This window comes from Bos grunniens, chromosome 17 (genome assembly GCF_055505025.1).
Source record: "Bos grunniens cultivar Pamir isolate PY7600 chromosome 17, Bosgru_T2T1.0, whole genome shotgun sequence".
NCBI classification, from domain to species: Eukaryota; Metazoa; Chordata; class Mammalia; order Artiodactyla; family Bovidae; genus Bos; species Bos grunniens.
The window spans coordinates 31,317,760-31,336,100 of NC_141181.1; the positions used below are offsets into that span (position 1 = coordinate 31,317,760).

Genomic DNA, 18,341 nt, shown 5'->3' on the forward strand with positions numbered 1-18,341 from the left:
ACTAACGAACTATCCCTTGCTGAGAGAAAGCCCTGGTTGAAGAGTCACAGGTACTAGATACTAGATCTGAGAGGTTACAAGTAGAACACCTGTGGTAGGAGGACTTCCTCCCCTCCTGCTTTAAAGAATCTTTTTACACAAAATTACTCTGATGAGGCAAACAAATTGACATTAGTAGTACAATATCTGAGTCATAATGAAGTACTATAGATGGCAACTGAAATAGTATTCTTGGAAAGAATGAACTGCTGAACTTTTTAAAAATAGGAAAGAGATCAATAAAATATATACAGAAAGATTTTTTTGGACATACCTTAAAAAAAATTCAAAACTGAGCAGACGTGTTAAAGTAGAAGATGGGATTAAATGAGAAAGTTTTATAGTCTATATGGAAAGTAATAAATAGATGTTTTTTCAATTAAAACATTGTAAATTATTTCAAATTATACCTATGCTCAATTTTGGAATAGTGGTTTATAATGGAAATTTAAGAGACTTTGCATTTTTTAAGACAGGTATTTTAGAATATATATATATATATATAAGCATATTTAAAATATATGCTTTAAAATATATGTTTTAAATGTGTATCTTAAAAATATATATTTTTCCCCACTTGAGAAACTAAAGTATCTTTGTTAGAATATAGAATATGCAAATAAGCAAATATCAATAGAAAATACTTCTAAGTTCATTAATTGATTGTTCAGGTTATAATTAAAATAATTTAAAAAATTTTTATGACATTTAATAATTTGAACATGAAAAGTGGCTGGTGAATACTTTTATTCAGTATGGAAAAACAACTTATATATTTGATTCAAACTTCTTGTTTTAATTAAGAAATGCTATGTATTAAAAACCTACAAAGCTATGCATTATTTTCACTTAAAATCAGTTACACTTATTTATGGTGGTTGAAGTAGAACCACATTTTAAAGGTGGGATATTCCTGACTATCACAGTTTTATCATGAGATTATTTTTAGGTGTGATTGGAAATTCTATGTTCTGTACTTCTTAGAATAATGCACCGATATATTTTTGTTCCATCCTCTCTCCCTCCTTTCCTCCCTTCCTTTCTTCATTTCTTCTATCCTCCCTTCTTTTTTTTTATGTAGGATTTTCTGAAATATTTAGGTCTGTTTACACTTCTTATTTCAAGTTCAGTGTAAATGGTTGCATATATTTTATGTAACACTGAGATTTTCACAGCATACATAGCGTAAACACACGATTTGTATAATTTGAAATTCTGGATTATCCCATTTTTAACTCCATTTTTTTCCTTCCATTCAGAAAAGTGTATGGAAATTCCGTCAAGTAACAGTGACAATTAAAGAGAGAAAAAATTTCAAAATCCAGTTTCTTGTTGCTCAGGCTATTAGTCTCAAACTAGCTTTCAGTATTCATCAAATACTGTCAGCACTTTGATCTACAATCTGTTCTAGAGGGAACTTCCTTGTTGCCATACTGAGTGTTATTGCTCAGAATTCTGAAGGAATATCTGTTACTAATCACCCGCAAGATTTTGTTCATTTTTTATCTATCTTTCTTGAATGGTTAATGCTAATGGAAATTACCTTGATTTTTTGCAGCTTCACTTTTTCTTAGTTAATTTTTTCCACAGAAGGATGAGGCAGGGTGAATCAGGTGTCAAATAGACATTATTCAATTTTACTGTTATTAAAATAGTATTGAACTATATTGATATGAACAACTGTCATGTTTATGGATTCCTGATTATGATTAAGAATAAGAGAATTTGTGATTTTTTAAAAAAATATGCTTACTCTGACAAAACTAGATTTTTCCTCAGAAGAAAACTCCCCATGTAAGTTCCCGAGCCTGGCTTAATTCAACATTTATTGTTCTAATTGGGTTATGTGTATCTTCTAATGACGTCTGTTTTTTCATTTAAAAATTTTCAAGTTTCTGTAGGGTTTAGACTCAAACTTAGGATATCATGATACACAGAAATTAATATGTGCTTTCTTGAAGGAAATTATTCAAAGTTACCTGAAAGGAAGGCAATGATATTTTTGTTTTCATCTGTAACATAGGAAACCTTGATTTGAGGAAAACAAAAAGCAACAGCAACCACCAAAAATCCTGTGTCCCTCTTCTTAGTAAGGCCTGAAACACTGCTGATAATCAACCTAGGATCTAATCAGCCTACACAGCTTGACAAAGCTCCAGCTTCTGGGTCCTTTAACAGTAAACAAAATGCATCAGATTATCTGCTACTGAGACCCAAAGTTAACCCTCCTCTAAGACTGTTATAACTGTTTACTATTTTAAAATCCCTGTTCTCCTCAGTCAGTGTCTAAAATGTAAGCTTTTAGCCACTGATTTTTTATTTTTTTGCCACATCATAATGTCACCCATAATGGTTGTACCTCTTTACTCCTAATGTAATCCTTCATATATCCCCACTATGTTGGAATTGGTCTATAGCAATCCTGTTCAATAGAAATATAATGTCAGCCCCATATACAATTTAAAATTTTCTAGTAGCTGCATTAAAAAAAGTAAAAAAAAAAAAAAAAAGAAGAAACAAGTGAAAATAGTGTTAATAATATTGTAACCTCTTATATTCAATATTACTATTTTATATGTATTGACAGATTATATATTACACGTTGACTATATAATGGGCTTTCCAGGTGGCATTAGTGATAAAGAACCTGCCTGCCAATGCAGGAGACATAAGAGAGGCGGGTTCGATCCCTGGGTTGGGAAGATCCCCTGGAGGAGGGCATGTCAACCCACTTCAGGATTCTTGCCTGGAGAATTCTGTGGACAGAGGAGCCTGGCAGGCTACAGTCAGTGGGGTTGCAAAGAGTTGGACATGACAGAAGTGATTTAGCATGCATGCATATATGTAATAAATACAAAAATAATTTTAAAAATTTTGTGTATTTTTATATACTAAACCTTAGAAATCTGGTGTGTACTTTACACTCATATCATGTCTTAATTCAAAGTAGCCACATTTCAATGTTCAATAGCTACACGTGGATAATGGATACCACATTGGACAGAGCAGCCATGAGGAACATGGCATTTATTCCCAATCTTTCTTTCTGTATTTCCTGGATATCAAATTTGAAGGGATAAACTTACATGACCCAGAGAAGTCTCAGCAGGAGACTGAACATAGGAGTGAGTCAGACATCTTTCTTGTGCAGTGGCAGCTGGCAAGCCATGTTGAACATGTGAGTGTGGTGGCCAGGCTCCACGTTTCATGTGTGAAACCTCCTCATAGGGGTGGGGCAGTGAGGCAATAGACTGGTGGGAGTAGTAGCAGAACCACCTGATCTTTTTTCCACCTGGGGTCCTGCAGTTTTCTCTCAATGTCTAGTCATCTTTTCATCATATCCTTTCTTTCTTTGAGTAACACGGTTTCAAAAGCTAGCGCAGGAAACATCTCCTGAGCAACACTCCCTGCCCTTACCAATGTACAATTACTTCTTCCCTGAGTACTTATCACACTATTTTATAGTCGCTTTTTAAATTTTTCTGTCTTACTGAAAGTGGGGATAGTCTTTTCACTATTGCTGTTTTTATTATTAATAGTTGTTTAGTATCTGGCACATTATAGGTTTTCAGTAAATGCTTACAAAATGAATGAGTGAAGAATGGACAGAATAACAATGGTCAGACTACACAGAACTAAGAATAGGACAATCCTGGGGCATGTGGTGCAAAAGGAGTTCTGCAGTGTGGGAGTTTTTGGCACTGGGGCACAGCATGTGGAGAGTTCTGACAAAACGTGGTCCACTGGAGAAGGGAATGGCAAACCACTTCAGTGTTCTTACATTGAAAACCCCATGAACAGTATGAAAAGGGAATAAGATAGACACTGAAAGATGAACTCCCCAGGTTGGAGGGTGCTCAGTATGCTACTGGAGATCAATGGAGAAATAACTCCAGAAAGAATGAAGAGATGGACCCAAAGCAAAAACAGCCCCAGCTGTGGATGTGACTGGTGATGGAAGTAAAGTCTGATGCTGTAAAGAGCATCATGTTAGATTCATGTTAGAATCAGGTTAGATTCATGAATCAAGGCAAATTGGAAGTGGTCAAACAGGGGATGGCAAGTGTGAACATTGACATTTTAGGAATCAGTGAACTAAAATGGACTGGATGGATAAAATTAACTCAGATGACCATTATATCTACTACTGTGGGAAAGAATCCTTTAGAAGAAATGGAATAACCCTCATAGCCAACAAAAGAATCTGAAATTCAGTACTTGGATGCAATCTCAAAAACGATAGAATGATCTCTGTTTGTTTCCAAGGCAAGCCATTCAATATCAGAGTAATCCAAGTCTATGCCCTAACCAGTAATGCTGAAGAAGCTGAAGTTGAACAGTTCTATGAAGACCTACAAGACCTTCTAGAACTAACACTCAAAAAAGATGTCTTTTTCATTATAGGGGACTGGAATGCAAAAGTAGGAAGTCAAGAGATACCTGAAGTAACAGGCAAACTTGACCTTGGAGTACAAAATGAAGCCGGGCAAAGGGTAATAGAGTTTTGTCAAGAGAACGCACTGGTCACAGAAAACACCCTCTTCAACAATGTAAGACTCTACACGTGGACATCACCAGATGGTCAATACCAAAATCAGATTGATTATAATCTTTACAGCCAAAGATGGAGAAGTGTGATACAGTCAGCAAAAACAAGACCAGGAGCTGACTGTGACTCAGATTATGAACTTCTTATTGCCAAATTCAGACTTAAATTGAAGAAAGTAGGGAAAACCACTAGACTGTGAAGGTATGACCTAAATCAAATCCCTTATGATTATACAGTGGAAGTGACAAATAGATTCAAGGTGTTGGGGGCCAGCGTGAGGCACTCCGCCCGTGGCAAAGGTCATGAGGAAGGAGGCTCGACATACACAAAGGCGGGATTGGGCCTCAGGAGTCCCCCTGGAAATCCTCGAGCATCTACCCCCATAACCAGAGCCTGCCTACTTTACTACTTTGTGCTCTCACCTACACCTCTGACTTTATGGGGGGCTGTCCCCCACCACCTCTTTTGGAGAAGGAGTTAACTTAGAGCTCCAGTTAATAAAAACTCCTGGGCATGACAGGAGTGTTTTAACCTGCAAACTCCTCTGAGGGTTCTCTAGCCTGCCTGACAGGCTTGTCCGGCCACATGTGATTGCTCACAGCCTCCCAACCGTGAGAGACACGAGATGCTTTAAACCTTCTAAAAACAGGTTCCTTAGAAAAGTTAGAAAACCATTAGTATAAGTATAGTGGGCTAATTAGAAATTGTTTTGGTGAAGGGTTTTTCATTTGTTGAGCCAATGTTTGTTGCTAAGTCTCCACATCCCCTGCCCTTACACACATTAATTAATATATAGAAGAAATAAGTATTAACCTTTGATATTAATCACGTTAGACCTTAGGCTAAGTAAATTCTTTCCTTAATTAAAACCCACTACACCCTCACCCCCTACACCCCCTATAGGCATATAACTTTATCTGGTACCTTCAGAAAGTGGAGTCTTTTTTAAGAATAATCACCCCTGGAGAAATAAGTGTCCTGGTTGACTGACCGCTGTCACAAGGAGAGGGTCATAAATTGTCAGCAGGCCCCCCTGGCCAGGAGATGATGTAACACCCCTAAGACCTCTGTATACATTTGTATGAAGCACCTGACTTTGATAAAAGTCAGGACTGTTGACCCCGCATGACTTTTGCATAACATCTCAGTGTATAAAAGTAGACCATGGAAAATAAAGAATTGGGATCAGTTTCTCGAAATACTGGTCTCCCCATGTCACTCTCTCTCTCAAATTCTGGCTGAGTCTCCATCTGGAGTGCGGAACCCACCAAGCTTACTAATTTTGCCTGGGCTTCTAAGATCTGACCGGGGAGGCCTCAGTGTTTCCTCTCCTTCAGGAAAACAGAAGGACGCCTGCAGCCTATGTAAGTGGTGCAAACTTCTTGTCTTGAAGTTTTATTGGTCTCCCGTGTAAACCAAGCTACTCAGCCTCTTTTCTCCACTGAATTTTCATACTGGGCTATCCTCATTCTATTACTCTTTATATCTCTAATTAATACCTAAGTGAAGCTATTGTATCCTGATCCTCACCAACGCTGTCCCTGCTTCGAACTCCCTGGATCAGCCGGGGCTGGACCTCGGCATCAAGGGATTAGATCTGATAGACAGAGTGCCTGAAGAACTGTGAATGGAGGTTTGTGACATTGTACAGGAGGCAGGGGTCAAGATCATCCCCAAGAAAAAGAAGTGCAAAAAAGGCAAAGTGGTTGTCTGAGGAGGCCTTACAAATAGCTGTGAAAAGAAGAGAAGTGAAAAGCAAAGTAGAAAAGGAAAGATATACCCATTTGAATACAGACTTCCAAAGAACAGCAAGGAGAGATAAGAAAGCCTTCCTCAGTGATCAATGCAAGGAAAAAGAAGAAAATAATAGAATGGGAAAGACTAAAGATATCTTCATATCTGATATATTTATCACCATAGGTATTATTGCCGTTTGTTGCTGTTTTATGCCTTCAAGATTAAAAAAATATTAATTCCTTGGCAAAAAAAAAAAAAAAAAAAGATATCTTCAAGAAACAGAGATACCAAGGGAACATTTCATGCAAAGATGGGCTCGATAAAGGACAGAAATGGTATGGACCTAACAGAAGCAGAAGATATTAAGAAAAGATGGAAGAATACACAGAAGAACTATACAAAAAAGATCTTCATGACTCAACTAATCATGATGGTGTGATCACTCACCTAGAGCCAGACATCCTGGAGTGTGAATTCAAGTGGGCCTTAGGAAGCATCACTACAAACAAAGCTACTGGAAACGATGCATTCCAGTTGAGCTATTTCAACTCCTGAAAGATGATGCTGTGAAAGTGCTGCACTCAATATGCCAGCACATTTGGAAAACCAACAGTGGCCACAGGACTGGAAAAGGTCAGTTTTCATCCCAAAGAAAGGCAACACCAAAGAATGTTCAAACTACTGCACAATTGCACTCATCTTACACACTAGTAAAGTAATGCTCAACATTCTCCAAGCCAGGCTTCAACAGTATTTGAACTGTGAACTTCCAGATGTTCAAGCTGGATTTAGAAAAGGCAGAGGAACCAGAGACCAAATTGCCAACATCCGTTGGATCCTTGAAAAAGCAAGAAAGTTCCAGAAAAACATCTACTTATGCTTTATTGACTATGCCAAAGCCTTTCACTGTGTAGATCACAACAAACTGTGGAAAATTCTTAAAGAGATGGGAATAGCAGACCACCTTACCTGCCTCTTGAAAAATCTGTATGCAGGTCAAGAAGCACCAGTTAGGACCAGACATGGAATTACAGACTGGTTCCAGATCAGGAAAGGAGTATGTCAATGATGTATATTTTCACCCTGCTTATTTAACTTATATGCAGAGTTCATCATGAGAAATGCTGGACTGGATGAAACAGAAGCTGGAATCAAGATTTCCGGGAGAAGAAATATCAATAACCTCAGATATGCAGACGACACCACTGTTATGGCAGAAAGTGAAGAACTAAAGAGCCTCTTGATGAAACTGAAAGAGGAGAGTAAAAAAGTTGGCTTAAAACTCAACATTTGGAAAACTAAGATCATGGCATCCGGTCCCATCACTTCATGGCAAATAGATGGGGAAACCATGGAAACAGTGACAGACTTTATTTTTTGGGGCTCCAAAATCACTGCAGATGGTGACTGTAGCCATGAAATAAAAAGACGCTTGCTCCTTGGAAGAAAAGTTATGACAAACCTAGACAGAATATTAAAAGGCAGAGACAATACTTTGCCAACAAGGTCCATCTAGTCAAAGCTATGGTTTTTTCCAGTGGTCATGTATGGATGTGAGTGTTGGACTATGAAAAAAACTGAGTGTCAAAGAATTAATGCTTTTGAACTGTGGTGTTGGAGAAGACTCTTGAGAGTCCCTTGGACAGCAAGGAGGTCCAACCAGTCCATCCTAAAGAAGATCAGTACTGAACATTCATTTAAAGGACTGATGCTGAAGCTGAAACTCCGATACTTTGGCCATTGATTCAAAGAACTGACTCATTTGAAAAGGCCCTTATTCTGGGAAAGATTGAAGGTGGGAGGAGAAGATTGATGCTTCAATCAGCTTTTTGACTATATCCATTTTTTTTCCTTTAATTTGTTTCAAGTGGTGAACTCTTTGCTTTTCTTTCTTTGGAAAACTCAGGTTTTTTTTTTTTTTTTGAAGCCCTCCTCCCTGTTTAACTGTGTAATAGAATTTGATTTTATCATCATACTTCTGATCATAAGATTAGCAAAGAATTCTTTTAGATATTCTAATATTTTATACCGAGAGCAATATGAGAAAATTTATAAGATTTTAAGAAGTTTAATGAAACCTATCTCTATTACTTATTAAAATATATTAATCAGTATATATTTTAATACAATATATTAACAACCTACATGGTGCTAATGCTAAAGAACCTGTCTGCCAATGCAGGAGACTTAAAGACATCAATTTGATTCCTGGGTCAGGAAGATCCCCTGGAGAAGGACATGACAACCCACTCCAGTATTCTTGCCTAGAGAATCCCATGGACAAAGGAGCCTGGTGGGCTACAGTCTATGGGGTTGCAAAGAGTTGGACATGACTGAAGAGACTTAGCATGCATGCATGAGCTCTGATAATTTTCACATGATTACAACATCTCTGTTGTTAAGGATTTCAGTCAGTACATTTGTGGAATTCCTTTTGATTAAGCAAGGGGGCTTTCTTTTATTGCCCTATCCTCTCTGTCCAAACCTAGCAACACTTCTTGATTTTATCACTAAAACTTTCTACAGAGGATTTTGTTGAGCAATGTGATTGGGATGATATTACTAGGTATTCTATGAAAGAGGGCATCCTTTGGGAATCTCAGTTGGGTAAATGCTCTAGCTCAGGTACTAAAATAATTTCAGAGTTTTAAATATGTTGACATGGAAGGAAGCTCTCTAAGATGACAGAGTATTGAACATTTTCTCAGTTGATTGAACTACAGAAGTGTTTTACTTTTTGCTTTAACATTTTTGTTTTTATTTTTATTATTTTTAATGTTTTTATTTTTAAAGTATTCAAGTGAAAGTATTGTTATGCTACAAACAGTTAATTTTCAATTACTTGAAAAGATACATTTCATATATACAAGAATGTTAAATATAACTTTTAGTTTCCAGACTATTCAGGCAGTATTACCATCTAAATATTATAGTTCTTCTAGGATCTGTTGTATTTTTAAAAGGAATTATATCATGGGGTTAAGTCTGATCTTTCTTTTGTGGAGAGGACAAATGGTTTAGTCACACAACTCTACATTCTCTGCTACAGTGGAAGGAGGTGAAGAACCTGTAGCAGGAACTGGCTCTCTTAACATTTCAATTCTCCCCAAGATACAGTACCTTCTACTGTATTACTCTGGTCTTTTGTAGTAAAGCAGCAGCCACTTAGGTATTCTGCTAGGAATAAGTTTAAAATGAAATTAGCAGCAATATATCCAACCTTAGGAGTCCTGAGGGAGCAAATGTTAGGTTTTGCTAGGTTGCTAGGTTTTGAAGCAAAGGCTGCCTTCAACATCTTTGGAAGTGCAAAGATCACAGAAAGCTACCACTAAGAGAGTGGGCCACTCCCAACACCAAAGTTTATGCAGGAAGTCTCCCTACACTAAGGGCAAAGGACCCATGGATCTACCATCTTCCACTGCCCACATGACTTCTCACAATGACCACAGAAAATAATGGTCATTTCTTATCTTTTGTCTTTAAAGTCATGTCTCATTGGCCATGTCAAAACAGACCTGCTGGGAAGTAAATCCATAAAATATTTGTGGGATTTAAGGCTCTGTAATTTAGGAGATACCTTAGAAGGATGGAACTAGAACCTGAGTGACAACAACAAAAATATCTAGTATACCTAAATTGTAGGTAGCAAGTGGAAATATATAAGGTGGCAGTTATATTGAGCAGTTAATATCCATTCAGTGTTGGAAGAAAGGGAAAAATTTCAAAGAAAAATGGTATTCCTAATTCCACTAATTGGAACAATCAGTTATCAGAAAAGATCATATAAATTTTTGGTTCTTAAAATATGGTTTGTGTTTCAGCAACAACAATGTCACTTGCAAGTTTTTCGAAGTGAAAAATCTTGGGCCACCACAGACAAAGTGCATCAGAGACTCTGGGAATGGAGCCTTGAAATCTGTGTTTTAATAAGCTCACTGGATATTTCTGACATACACTAAGTTTTGAGAATCATTGGTATAAAGTTTCTGAAGGGAATATTCCATGAGTATGGCTTCCGTTCTTAAGAAGGGTAAAGAATGCTTGAAGCTTTATAAACCCTTAGTAGAGGCTAAAATGCCTGAGATTCTGTCCAAGAACATCTGGGTAGAGCTGAGAAATTAAAAGGAAGCAAGCCAGCTGAACTTTCCATTTTGCAGAGTATTAGTGTAAGAGTAGGAAGACTGGTGTCTGAATTACTGAAAATGAGCTGGCACTCACAACAAAAGACATTAAAAGGGATCAATGTAAGTGATTCTAGTTTTTATACACACACTCTGTGTAAAAACGGATAGGGTATGGGACATGGATATGGAGTAAGCCACCAGAATTACCAGTGTAGTTCCCTGGTCTTCTTCAAAATTCATGCATCCTGAGCAGCAATTCAGAGCTTCAGGCAGCTTCTGTTCTGTGTTTGATCCACTGTAAGTTCTCTGCCTTAACCCTTCATCCACTCGTGAAAAGCACCTTGAACTGAGGGATCATAGGGATGTGAAGACCTACCGGCTTTGCAGCCACCATGAGGCTAATTATGGTAAAAGCAATGCTTTCTTTATTACTTCCAAAAAGGGATCTCTGTTTTTCCCCATCCTTAATTTTAAAAGCAGGAAGAAAAAAAAAAAAAAAAAAACACCAATTATTGGTTAACAAAACTGAAGGAGTTTGAACTCTTACCATGCACAAAGTGAAAACAGGTTTTCAAACTGTCGCTTTTAATTTAAATATTGCTTCTGTATAAGAAGATTTTCCAAAGTCATCTAGCAGGTAGCTCAAGGGCAGAGTTAGTCTAGCAGCCATCCTTCCCTGGGGATTGAAAGGAATGACTTCTGAAACCAGCCATTTCTTAGCAAATCATATAAAAACCCCTCACTGGAGAATTTTGCTGCCAGGAGAGAGATTTTATGCGTCCACTGATGAAACCTCTAAGACAATAAAGAGTGCCAGATGCATCCGATTTGAGTTTTAAAACTGCTGATGTCCACATTTAGCCTAAACATGCTTTATCCAATCTTGAAAAACTAATGTAGTGCTACATTCTTTCATGTGAGGTAATGTCGATTTGAAGAGATTTTCTTTTCCTGCTAATACAAATCAGAAGGGTGGCTGTCTGTATAAAGCAAAGAAAAACAAAAATAAAAATATAACATCCTGATTTATAGTGGAAAGAGAAGGGTATATGTTTTGGTGGGGGGGAGGTGGGTTGTAGTTTAAAAGGGAGGGAGTGAAGGAGAGAGAGGGAAAGAGAGATGCATAATACACATCCCACATCCCCTGTTCTGAAAGAAATGAGAGTTGTCATTCAATATATATGATTTTATGTCTAATCATCCTATAATTGAATGTCTTCTATTAATCAGAGCCAAAGTAAAGAAAAAATATTAAATTTTTGTCATGGATCAGGCTCTTTAAAAGTAGCTCTTATTAAATTCTTATAAGTGTAGGGATGTTTGGAAGTGATCAAACTGTTCTATGTCTTGATTGAGGCACTGGTAGCATCCCTACATACATCTGTCAAAACTTACAGAACTGTGCTCTCAAATGGGTGAGTTTTACTGTAGTAAATGTAATCTTAGTAAGAAAGTCGCTCTCCATATTTTAGACTACTGAGAGAGTAATCATTGTTCTGAGCATCTCTGAAGTTGTCAGTAAAGCAAATTAATTTTATAATTTGTTGAATTAAGTTGTATAAGAAATATGTTTGAAATTAATGCCAAGATCAAGTACATCAATAAGAAAAAATTGCACTGGAAAAAACAATACCAGTAGTTTAACTTAGCATGGGCTATAAATGGAATATTTTGATTTAACTTCCTTGAATGTATTTTTCTTGTTCCTCCAAAAATCTAGATCCATCTTCATTTTTAAAAAGAGTCAGATGAGGTAACACTGGCAATCTTCATTGTGGAAAATTTTACACACTGTTTAAATGCTGTATTTCTGTGACATGAACAACCAATTATTTTCTATATATATATATGCACACAAATTTTCACATAGATGCCTAAGTAGGAGGAAATATGCATTAACCAGGTGATGAAAAATTATATTAGTTTCACTTTTATAATAAGCAATGAATGATTTTGGATTTTTTTGTTTCTGCTTCCACAGTGTACTTTTTAAAGCATTTTAATAAAGTATATTTTTAAACTTGATTGTTAAAGTGAGTTTTAACATGACTCTTTGCAGTGTCTTTAAACTTTGGATTCCATCTCCACCCTCTCCCCTCCCAGCCAAGCCATTGTAACCTTCTAATGGGTCCCTTACTTTTCCTTGTTAAATCTTAACAACCTATTACTGGCTCTAGGCTGGTTGGCTTGCTGTAGAAATATATGCTGTTTTTGAATCCTAAGTGCTTAAGGGCTTTTGGGTCAGATAAGGGCCATGGGGTAGAGCCAAAGGAACTGGTAATGTTGGTACCTAAAAGAAATCTGAAATGAAGGCTTATTATGCAGAGAGTGATGAGGTGAGAAACCAGGAGGTTTGTGTGTAGCTTACTGTATTTGCTGTTTGACAATGTCATTCTTTAAAAATAAAAACCCTTTTCACTTAAAAGGTATGAATTACATCATACAACCTACCCTTTCTCTCCCTTCCTTTTTAACACACTTGTCCCAATACATCAGTTGACCCAACTTAATTAATTTTCCTTATCCAGTACTGACTTTTACTCCTTTTATTTTTTTTTTTAAATCCCCAAAAGAAGAAAATAGGCAAAATTTGTGATTGTCATGCCCATCGTTTTTAAAATTACCATTTTATTTAAAAGTAGATGAACCTTAAGGTCACTTTGAAATAAACTGTAGTTATGTTATCAAACTCAGGTCTGGCTGCTCACTACTGGAAAATCAATACTAGAGAGACAGGCAAATGTTGGTTTAAAAAAAAAAAAAAAAAAAAGGAAAGTTGCTTTTAATCAGAAAGCTGGCAATCTGGGAAGATGGTATACTCTTTTTGGCAAAAAACACAAAAATTCAACTTGGCCTTGCAAGTTTTTGAAGGGAAAAGGGAAAGTAATCTGAGCTAATCATTTGAGATAGATCAGACTCACCTCTGTCTCCAACCTTGTTCAATCTTGTGACTTCCTACCTCCTTTATTTAGATACTATCTTGTTCATGCAGTTTGTCCCCATTGTTAGGTTCTTCTTCCTTGACTCATTTCTGGTTATAGCAAAGAATTGAAATTACAGACCATGATAGCTCACGCAGGCAAAATTCATCGAGTATGCTGTAAGCAGTACTCTCTCTCAAGACATGAGAGTGGACCAACCCCTGCAGGAGTGGTCCTAGCCCATCTTGGCTTCCCTTTTAATATCCTTTGTTCCCTCTCCATGAGCCCGAGGCCAATCAGGGAAGTGGGTGTGCCAGGCTTGTTTTCCCCCAGGAAGTCTTCACTCAAGTTTGCGGTTTTCTTTCCTTTTTTTTTTTTTTAATTTTCTTTGTTGGCCCTCCGTATACGTGATCTCCTAGCTTCCACTTCCTCTAACCACCATTTTGGACCCCTTTCTTCCTATTTTAACTGCTTAACAATGTGATTACTGAAGGGGACGCTACGGAAGTCATGTGTTAATTACTTACTCTTCATTTCTACTTCTTTGACCAATGGAAAGAATCAACAGGTTAGGCAAGATACTGTGTAATCAAAAGATCTGAAAGGTATGCTAAGGCCAGAGATGAGTAGATCATGGGGGTGCCTGATTTAACAGTTAGTTACAAAATTGGCTTAAATTGATAAGAAAAGGTGTTTCTTCCTTAGAGCATTTTCCTGCAAAGTGCTGCTTATGGTTATACTGAAAAAAATTTCAGTGAAGAGATTAACTTTTATAAATCACCATAAAAGGTCAATCATCATTTTATTTGAATAACTGTAACATCCTTAATTTTCAATTTAACACCAAGCTCATCATACCAAAGTGACACTAATAGATAAGTTACATATAATAAAATATTATATATTTTATTACATATAATAAAACAGTGGGCCATGTCCAATAAACTTTGACATAATTTCCAGTTAAATTAGTAACAGACATCTTGAAAGAGGAGAGGACTTAGAATGGGTGGAGCTGCCACTGAGAATTCTGGAAGGTATTTGTACAGATAAATTTCCCTGGTAAAACTTTACATCTTACTATTGCTGCAACTACACACTGAAGCAAATCCTTTGACTTGGATACACTGACTTCATTTTCCTCACTTCCGGTATTGTTTAGATTTGGTAGTGCCCACTCTTTTCACAGTAAGACACTAGTGGAACTGGTATAACTGACAAAGAGTTCATGGTGTTTGAGGAACTGGCAAGAAATGGAAGGCAGGCTGGATTAGAAATGTAAATGGTTGTGAAGAAAATGGTTGTACTTGGTAAGAATATGAGTTTACTGAGGATTGCTGGTAACTTGTATGGCTTCTTCAACTAATTAGAAGTCTTTTATGTTATGGCCATCCTAGAAAAGCAGAGGCACCTCCCACTCAAAATTTGATTCATATTGAGACTGATGATGCTGGAGGAATACATATGAAAAGTATATAAAGAGTTTATTTCCTACAAAATTGAGGTTTCTGGGGGAGAACAGGAGGAGAGAAGCCAGGCCTGGGTTTTAACTGTGGTGCTTTGTGGGGTGGGGCTGGAGTGACAGTAGGGGTTTGTGTGGTTTCAGTCTCCCTGGGGTGCTAAAGGGAAGCCAGGCTTTCTAATCAGCTTGGCAGATGTAGGGTGCAGGGGAATAGGGAGTGGTAAAGCTTAAAAGCTTTCAGCACTCAAACATCAAAAAATGGAATCAGACTCCTCGTTATAATGTAGGCTCCAAATTCCTGCAATTCTGGAACATCCGTTTATGATAAAAACTCTCCAGAAAGCAGGAATAGAAGGAACATACCTCAACATAATAAAAGCTATATATGACAAAGCCACAGCAAACATTATCCTCAATGGTGAAAAATTAAAAGCATTTCCTCTAAAGTCAGGAACAAGACAAGGGTGCCCACTTTCACCATTACTATTCAACATAGTTTTGGAAGTTTTGGCCACAGCAATCAGAGCAGAAAAAGAAATAAAAGGAATCCAAATTGGAAAAGAAGAAGTAAAAATCTCACTGTTTGTAGATGACATGATCCTTTACATAGAAAACCCTAAAGACTCCACCAGAAAATTACTAGAACTAATCAATGATTATAGTAAAGTTGCAGGATATAAAATCAACACACAGAAATCCCTTGCATTCCTATACACTAATAATGAGAAAACAGAAAAAGAAATTAAGGAAACAATTCCATTCACCATTGCAACGGAAAGAATAAAATACTTAGGAGTATATCTACCTAAAGAAACTAAAGACCTATATATAGAAAACTATAAAACACTGGTGAAAGAAATCAAAGAGGACACTAATAGATGGAGAAATATACCATGTTCATGGATTGGAAGAATCAATATAGTGAAAATGAGTATACTACCCAAAGCAATTTATAGATTCAATGCAATCCCTATCAAGCTACCAACAGTATTCTTCACAGAGCTAGAACAAATAATTTCACAATTTGTATGGAAATACAAAAAACCTCGAATAGCCAAAGCTATCTTGAGAAAGAAGAATGGAACTGGAGGAATCAACCTGCCTGACTTCAGGCTCTACTACAAAGCCACAGTCATCAAGACAGTATGGTACTGGCACAAAGACAGAAATATTGATCAATGGAACAAAATAGGAAAAATGGGAAAGCCCAGAGATAAATCCACGCACATATGGACACCTTATCTTTGACAAAGGAGGCAAGAATATACAATGGATTAAAGACAATCTCCTTAACAAGTGGTGCTGGGAAAACTGGTCAACCACTTGTAAAAGAATGAAACTAGACCACTTTCTAACACCATACACAAAAATAAACTCAAAATGGATTAAAGATCTAAATGTAAGACTGGAAACTATAAAACTCCTAGAGGAGAACATAGGCAAAACAATCTCTGACATACATCACAGCAGGATCCTCTATGACCCACCTCCCAGAATATTGGAAATAAAAGCAAAAATAAACAAATGGGACCCACTTAAAATTAAAAGCTTCTGCACAACAAAGGAAACTATAAGCAAGGTGAAAAGACAGCCTTCAGAATGGGAGAAAATAATAGCAAATGAAGCAACTGACAAACAACTAATCTCAAAAATATATAAGCAACTCCTACAGCTCAATTCCAGAAAAATAAATGACCCAGTCAAAAAATGGGCCAAAGAACTAAATAGACATTTCTCCAAAGAAGACATACAGATGGCTAACAAACACATGAAAAGATGCTCAACATCACTCATTATCAGAGAAATGCAAATCAAAACCACTATGAGGTACCATTTCACGCCAGTCAGAATGGCTGCGATCCAAAAGTCTACAAATAATAAATGCTGGAGAGGATGTGGAGAAAAGGGAACCCTCTTACACTGTTGGTGGGAATGCAAACTAGTACAGCCACTATGGAGAACAGTGTGGAGATTCCTTAAAAAACTGGAAATAGAACTGCCTTATGACCCAGCAACCCCACAGCTGGGCATACACACCGAGGAAACCAGAATTGAAAGAGACACGTGTACCCCAGTGTTCATCGCAGCACTGTTTATAATAGCCAGGACATGGAAGCAACCTAGATGTCCATCAGCAGATGAATGGATAAGAAAGCAGTGGTACATATACACAATGGAGTATTACTCAGCCATTAAAAAGAATACATTTGAATCAGTTCTAATGAGGTGGATGAAACTGGAGCCTATTACAGAGTGAAGTAAGCCAGAAAGAAAAACACCAATACAGTATACTAACGCATATATATGGAATTTAGAAAGATGGTAACAATAACCCTGTATACGAGACATATGGAATTTAGAAAGATGGTAACAATAACCCTGTATACGAGACAGCAAAAGAGACACTGATGTATAGAACAGTCTTTTGGACTCTGTGGGAGAGGGAGAGGGTGAGATGATTTGGGAGACTGGCATTGAAATATGTATAATATCATATATGAAACGAGTCGCCAGTCCAGGTTCGATGCACGATACTGGATGCTTGGGGCTGGTGCACTGGGACGACCCAGAGGGATGGTATGGGGAGGGAGGAGGGAGGAGGGTTCAGGATGGGGAACACGTGTATGCCTGTGGCAGATTCATTTCGATATATGGCAGAACCAATACAATATTGTAAAGTTTAAAAATAAAATAAAATTAGAAAGTCACATTAAAAAAAAAAAAAAAAAAGAACACTGGAGTGGGTTGCCATTTCCTTCTCCAATGCATGAAAGTTAAAAGTGAAAGTGAAGTCACTCAGTCATGTCCAACCCTCAGCGACCCCACGGACTGGCCTACCAGGCTCCTCCGTCAATGGGATTTTCCAGGCAAGAGTACTGGAGTGGGGTGCCATTGCCTTCTCCGAAGCCTCTAATAAATACTTACATAAAAGCCCATTGTTACGTTTCTAGATGTCAAGGTTTTTACTCTCGTCAGTGTGGAAAGCATACTGTCTATACTAATGATTATATTTAAATACTTCTTCAGGATAATCTAGAAATCTTGGTTAAAACCAAAGCCAGATGCTTCAGTTAATATGGAGAACACATCAAGCACCCTGCTGGTTTTTGGTTGGTTATAGAGGTGTGACGTCATAAAGCCTGAGTGTGTTGTTACCTTACATTAGCGGCTCAAGATAGTGTATTTGAGGAGGTGATAGTAAGAGGACATTGAAAGGAACCTGAATGTGCTACACGAACCAGGCTCCCAATCTGTCTTTTAGTTGGGTTCAACTCATGGATTGGCCAATGCTATGCTCCTCTACTTAAGGCCAGAGCCCTTGATGGGGGCTTCCGTCTCATATTCTCATAGCTACAAAGAAAGCTAAGGTTTCTTGGGTCCAGTAGCTGCTTCTCTTCCTTTGCTCCTTCAAACTTTGGGGTGGTGACTTCCACACTGTTTCTAGTCCCAATTTTTGGTTTCTTTGCCCTGACTGAAGCTTTGTAAATAAACTCTTTATTAAAATTTCC

The 18,341-nt window shown here is 37.3% G+C and overlaps 1 protein-coding gene across 28 annotated transcripts in view; it reads left to right on the top strand.

Moving 5' to 3' along the window:
• The window catches only part of LOC147355172 (uncharacterized), an 814,003-nt gene that overhangs the window by 286,865 nt on the left and 508,797 nt on the right, over positions 1 to 18,341 (top strand). The window contains exon 5 of one of the 28 annotated variants that reach the window (XR_015144333.1): positions 2,063 to 2,794. The exons of 23 other annotated variants lie outside the window; for them this stretch is intronic. Coding sequence is in view for 1 of the 5 variants with exons in the window: in XM_086346815.1 (XP_086202941.1) it covers positions 10,147 to 10,252 (106 nt within the window). In the remaining 4 variants the exon portion in view is untranslated. Of the gene's footprint in view, positions 1 to 2,062; positions 2,806 to 10,146; positions 12,475 to 18,341 lie in introns of those variants that run through there. 4 more of the 28 variants (XR_015144341.1, XR_015144320.1, XR_015144345.1 and 1 more) reach the window with 4 other exon arrangements.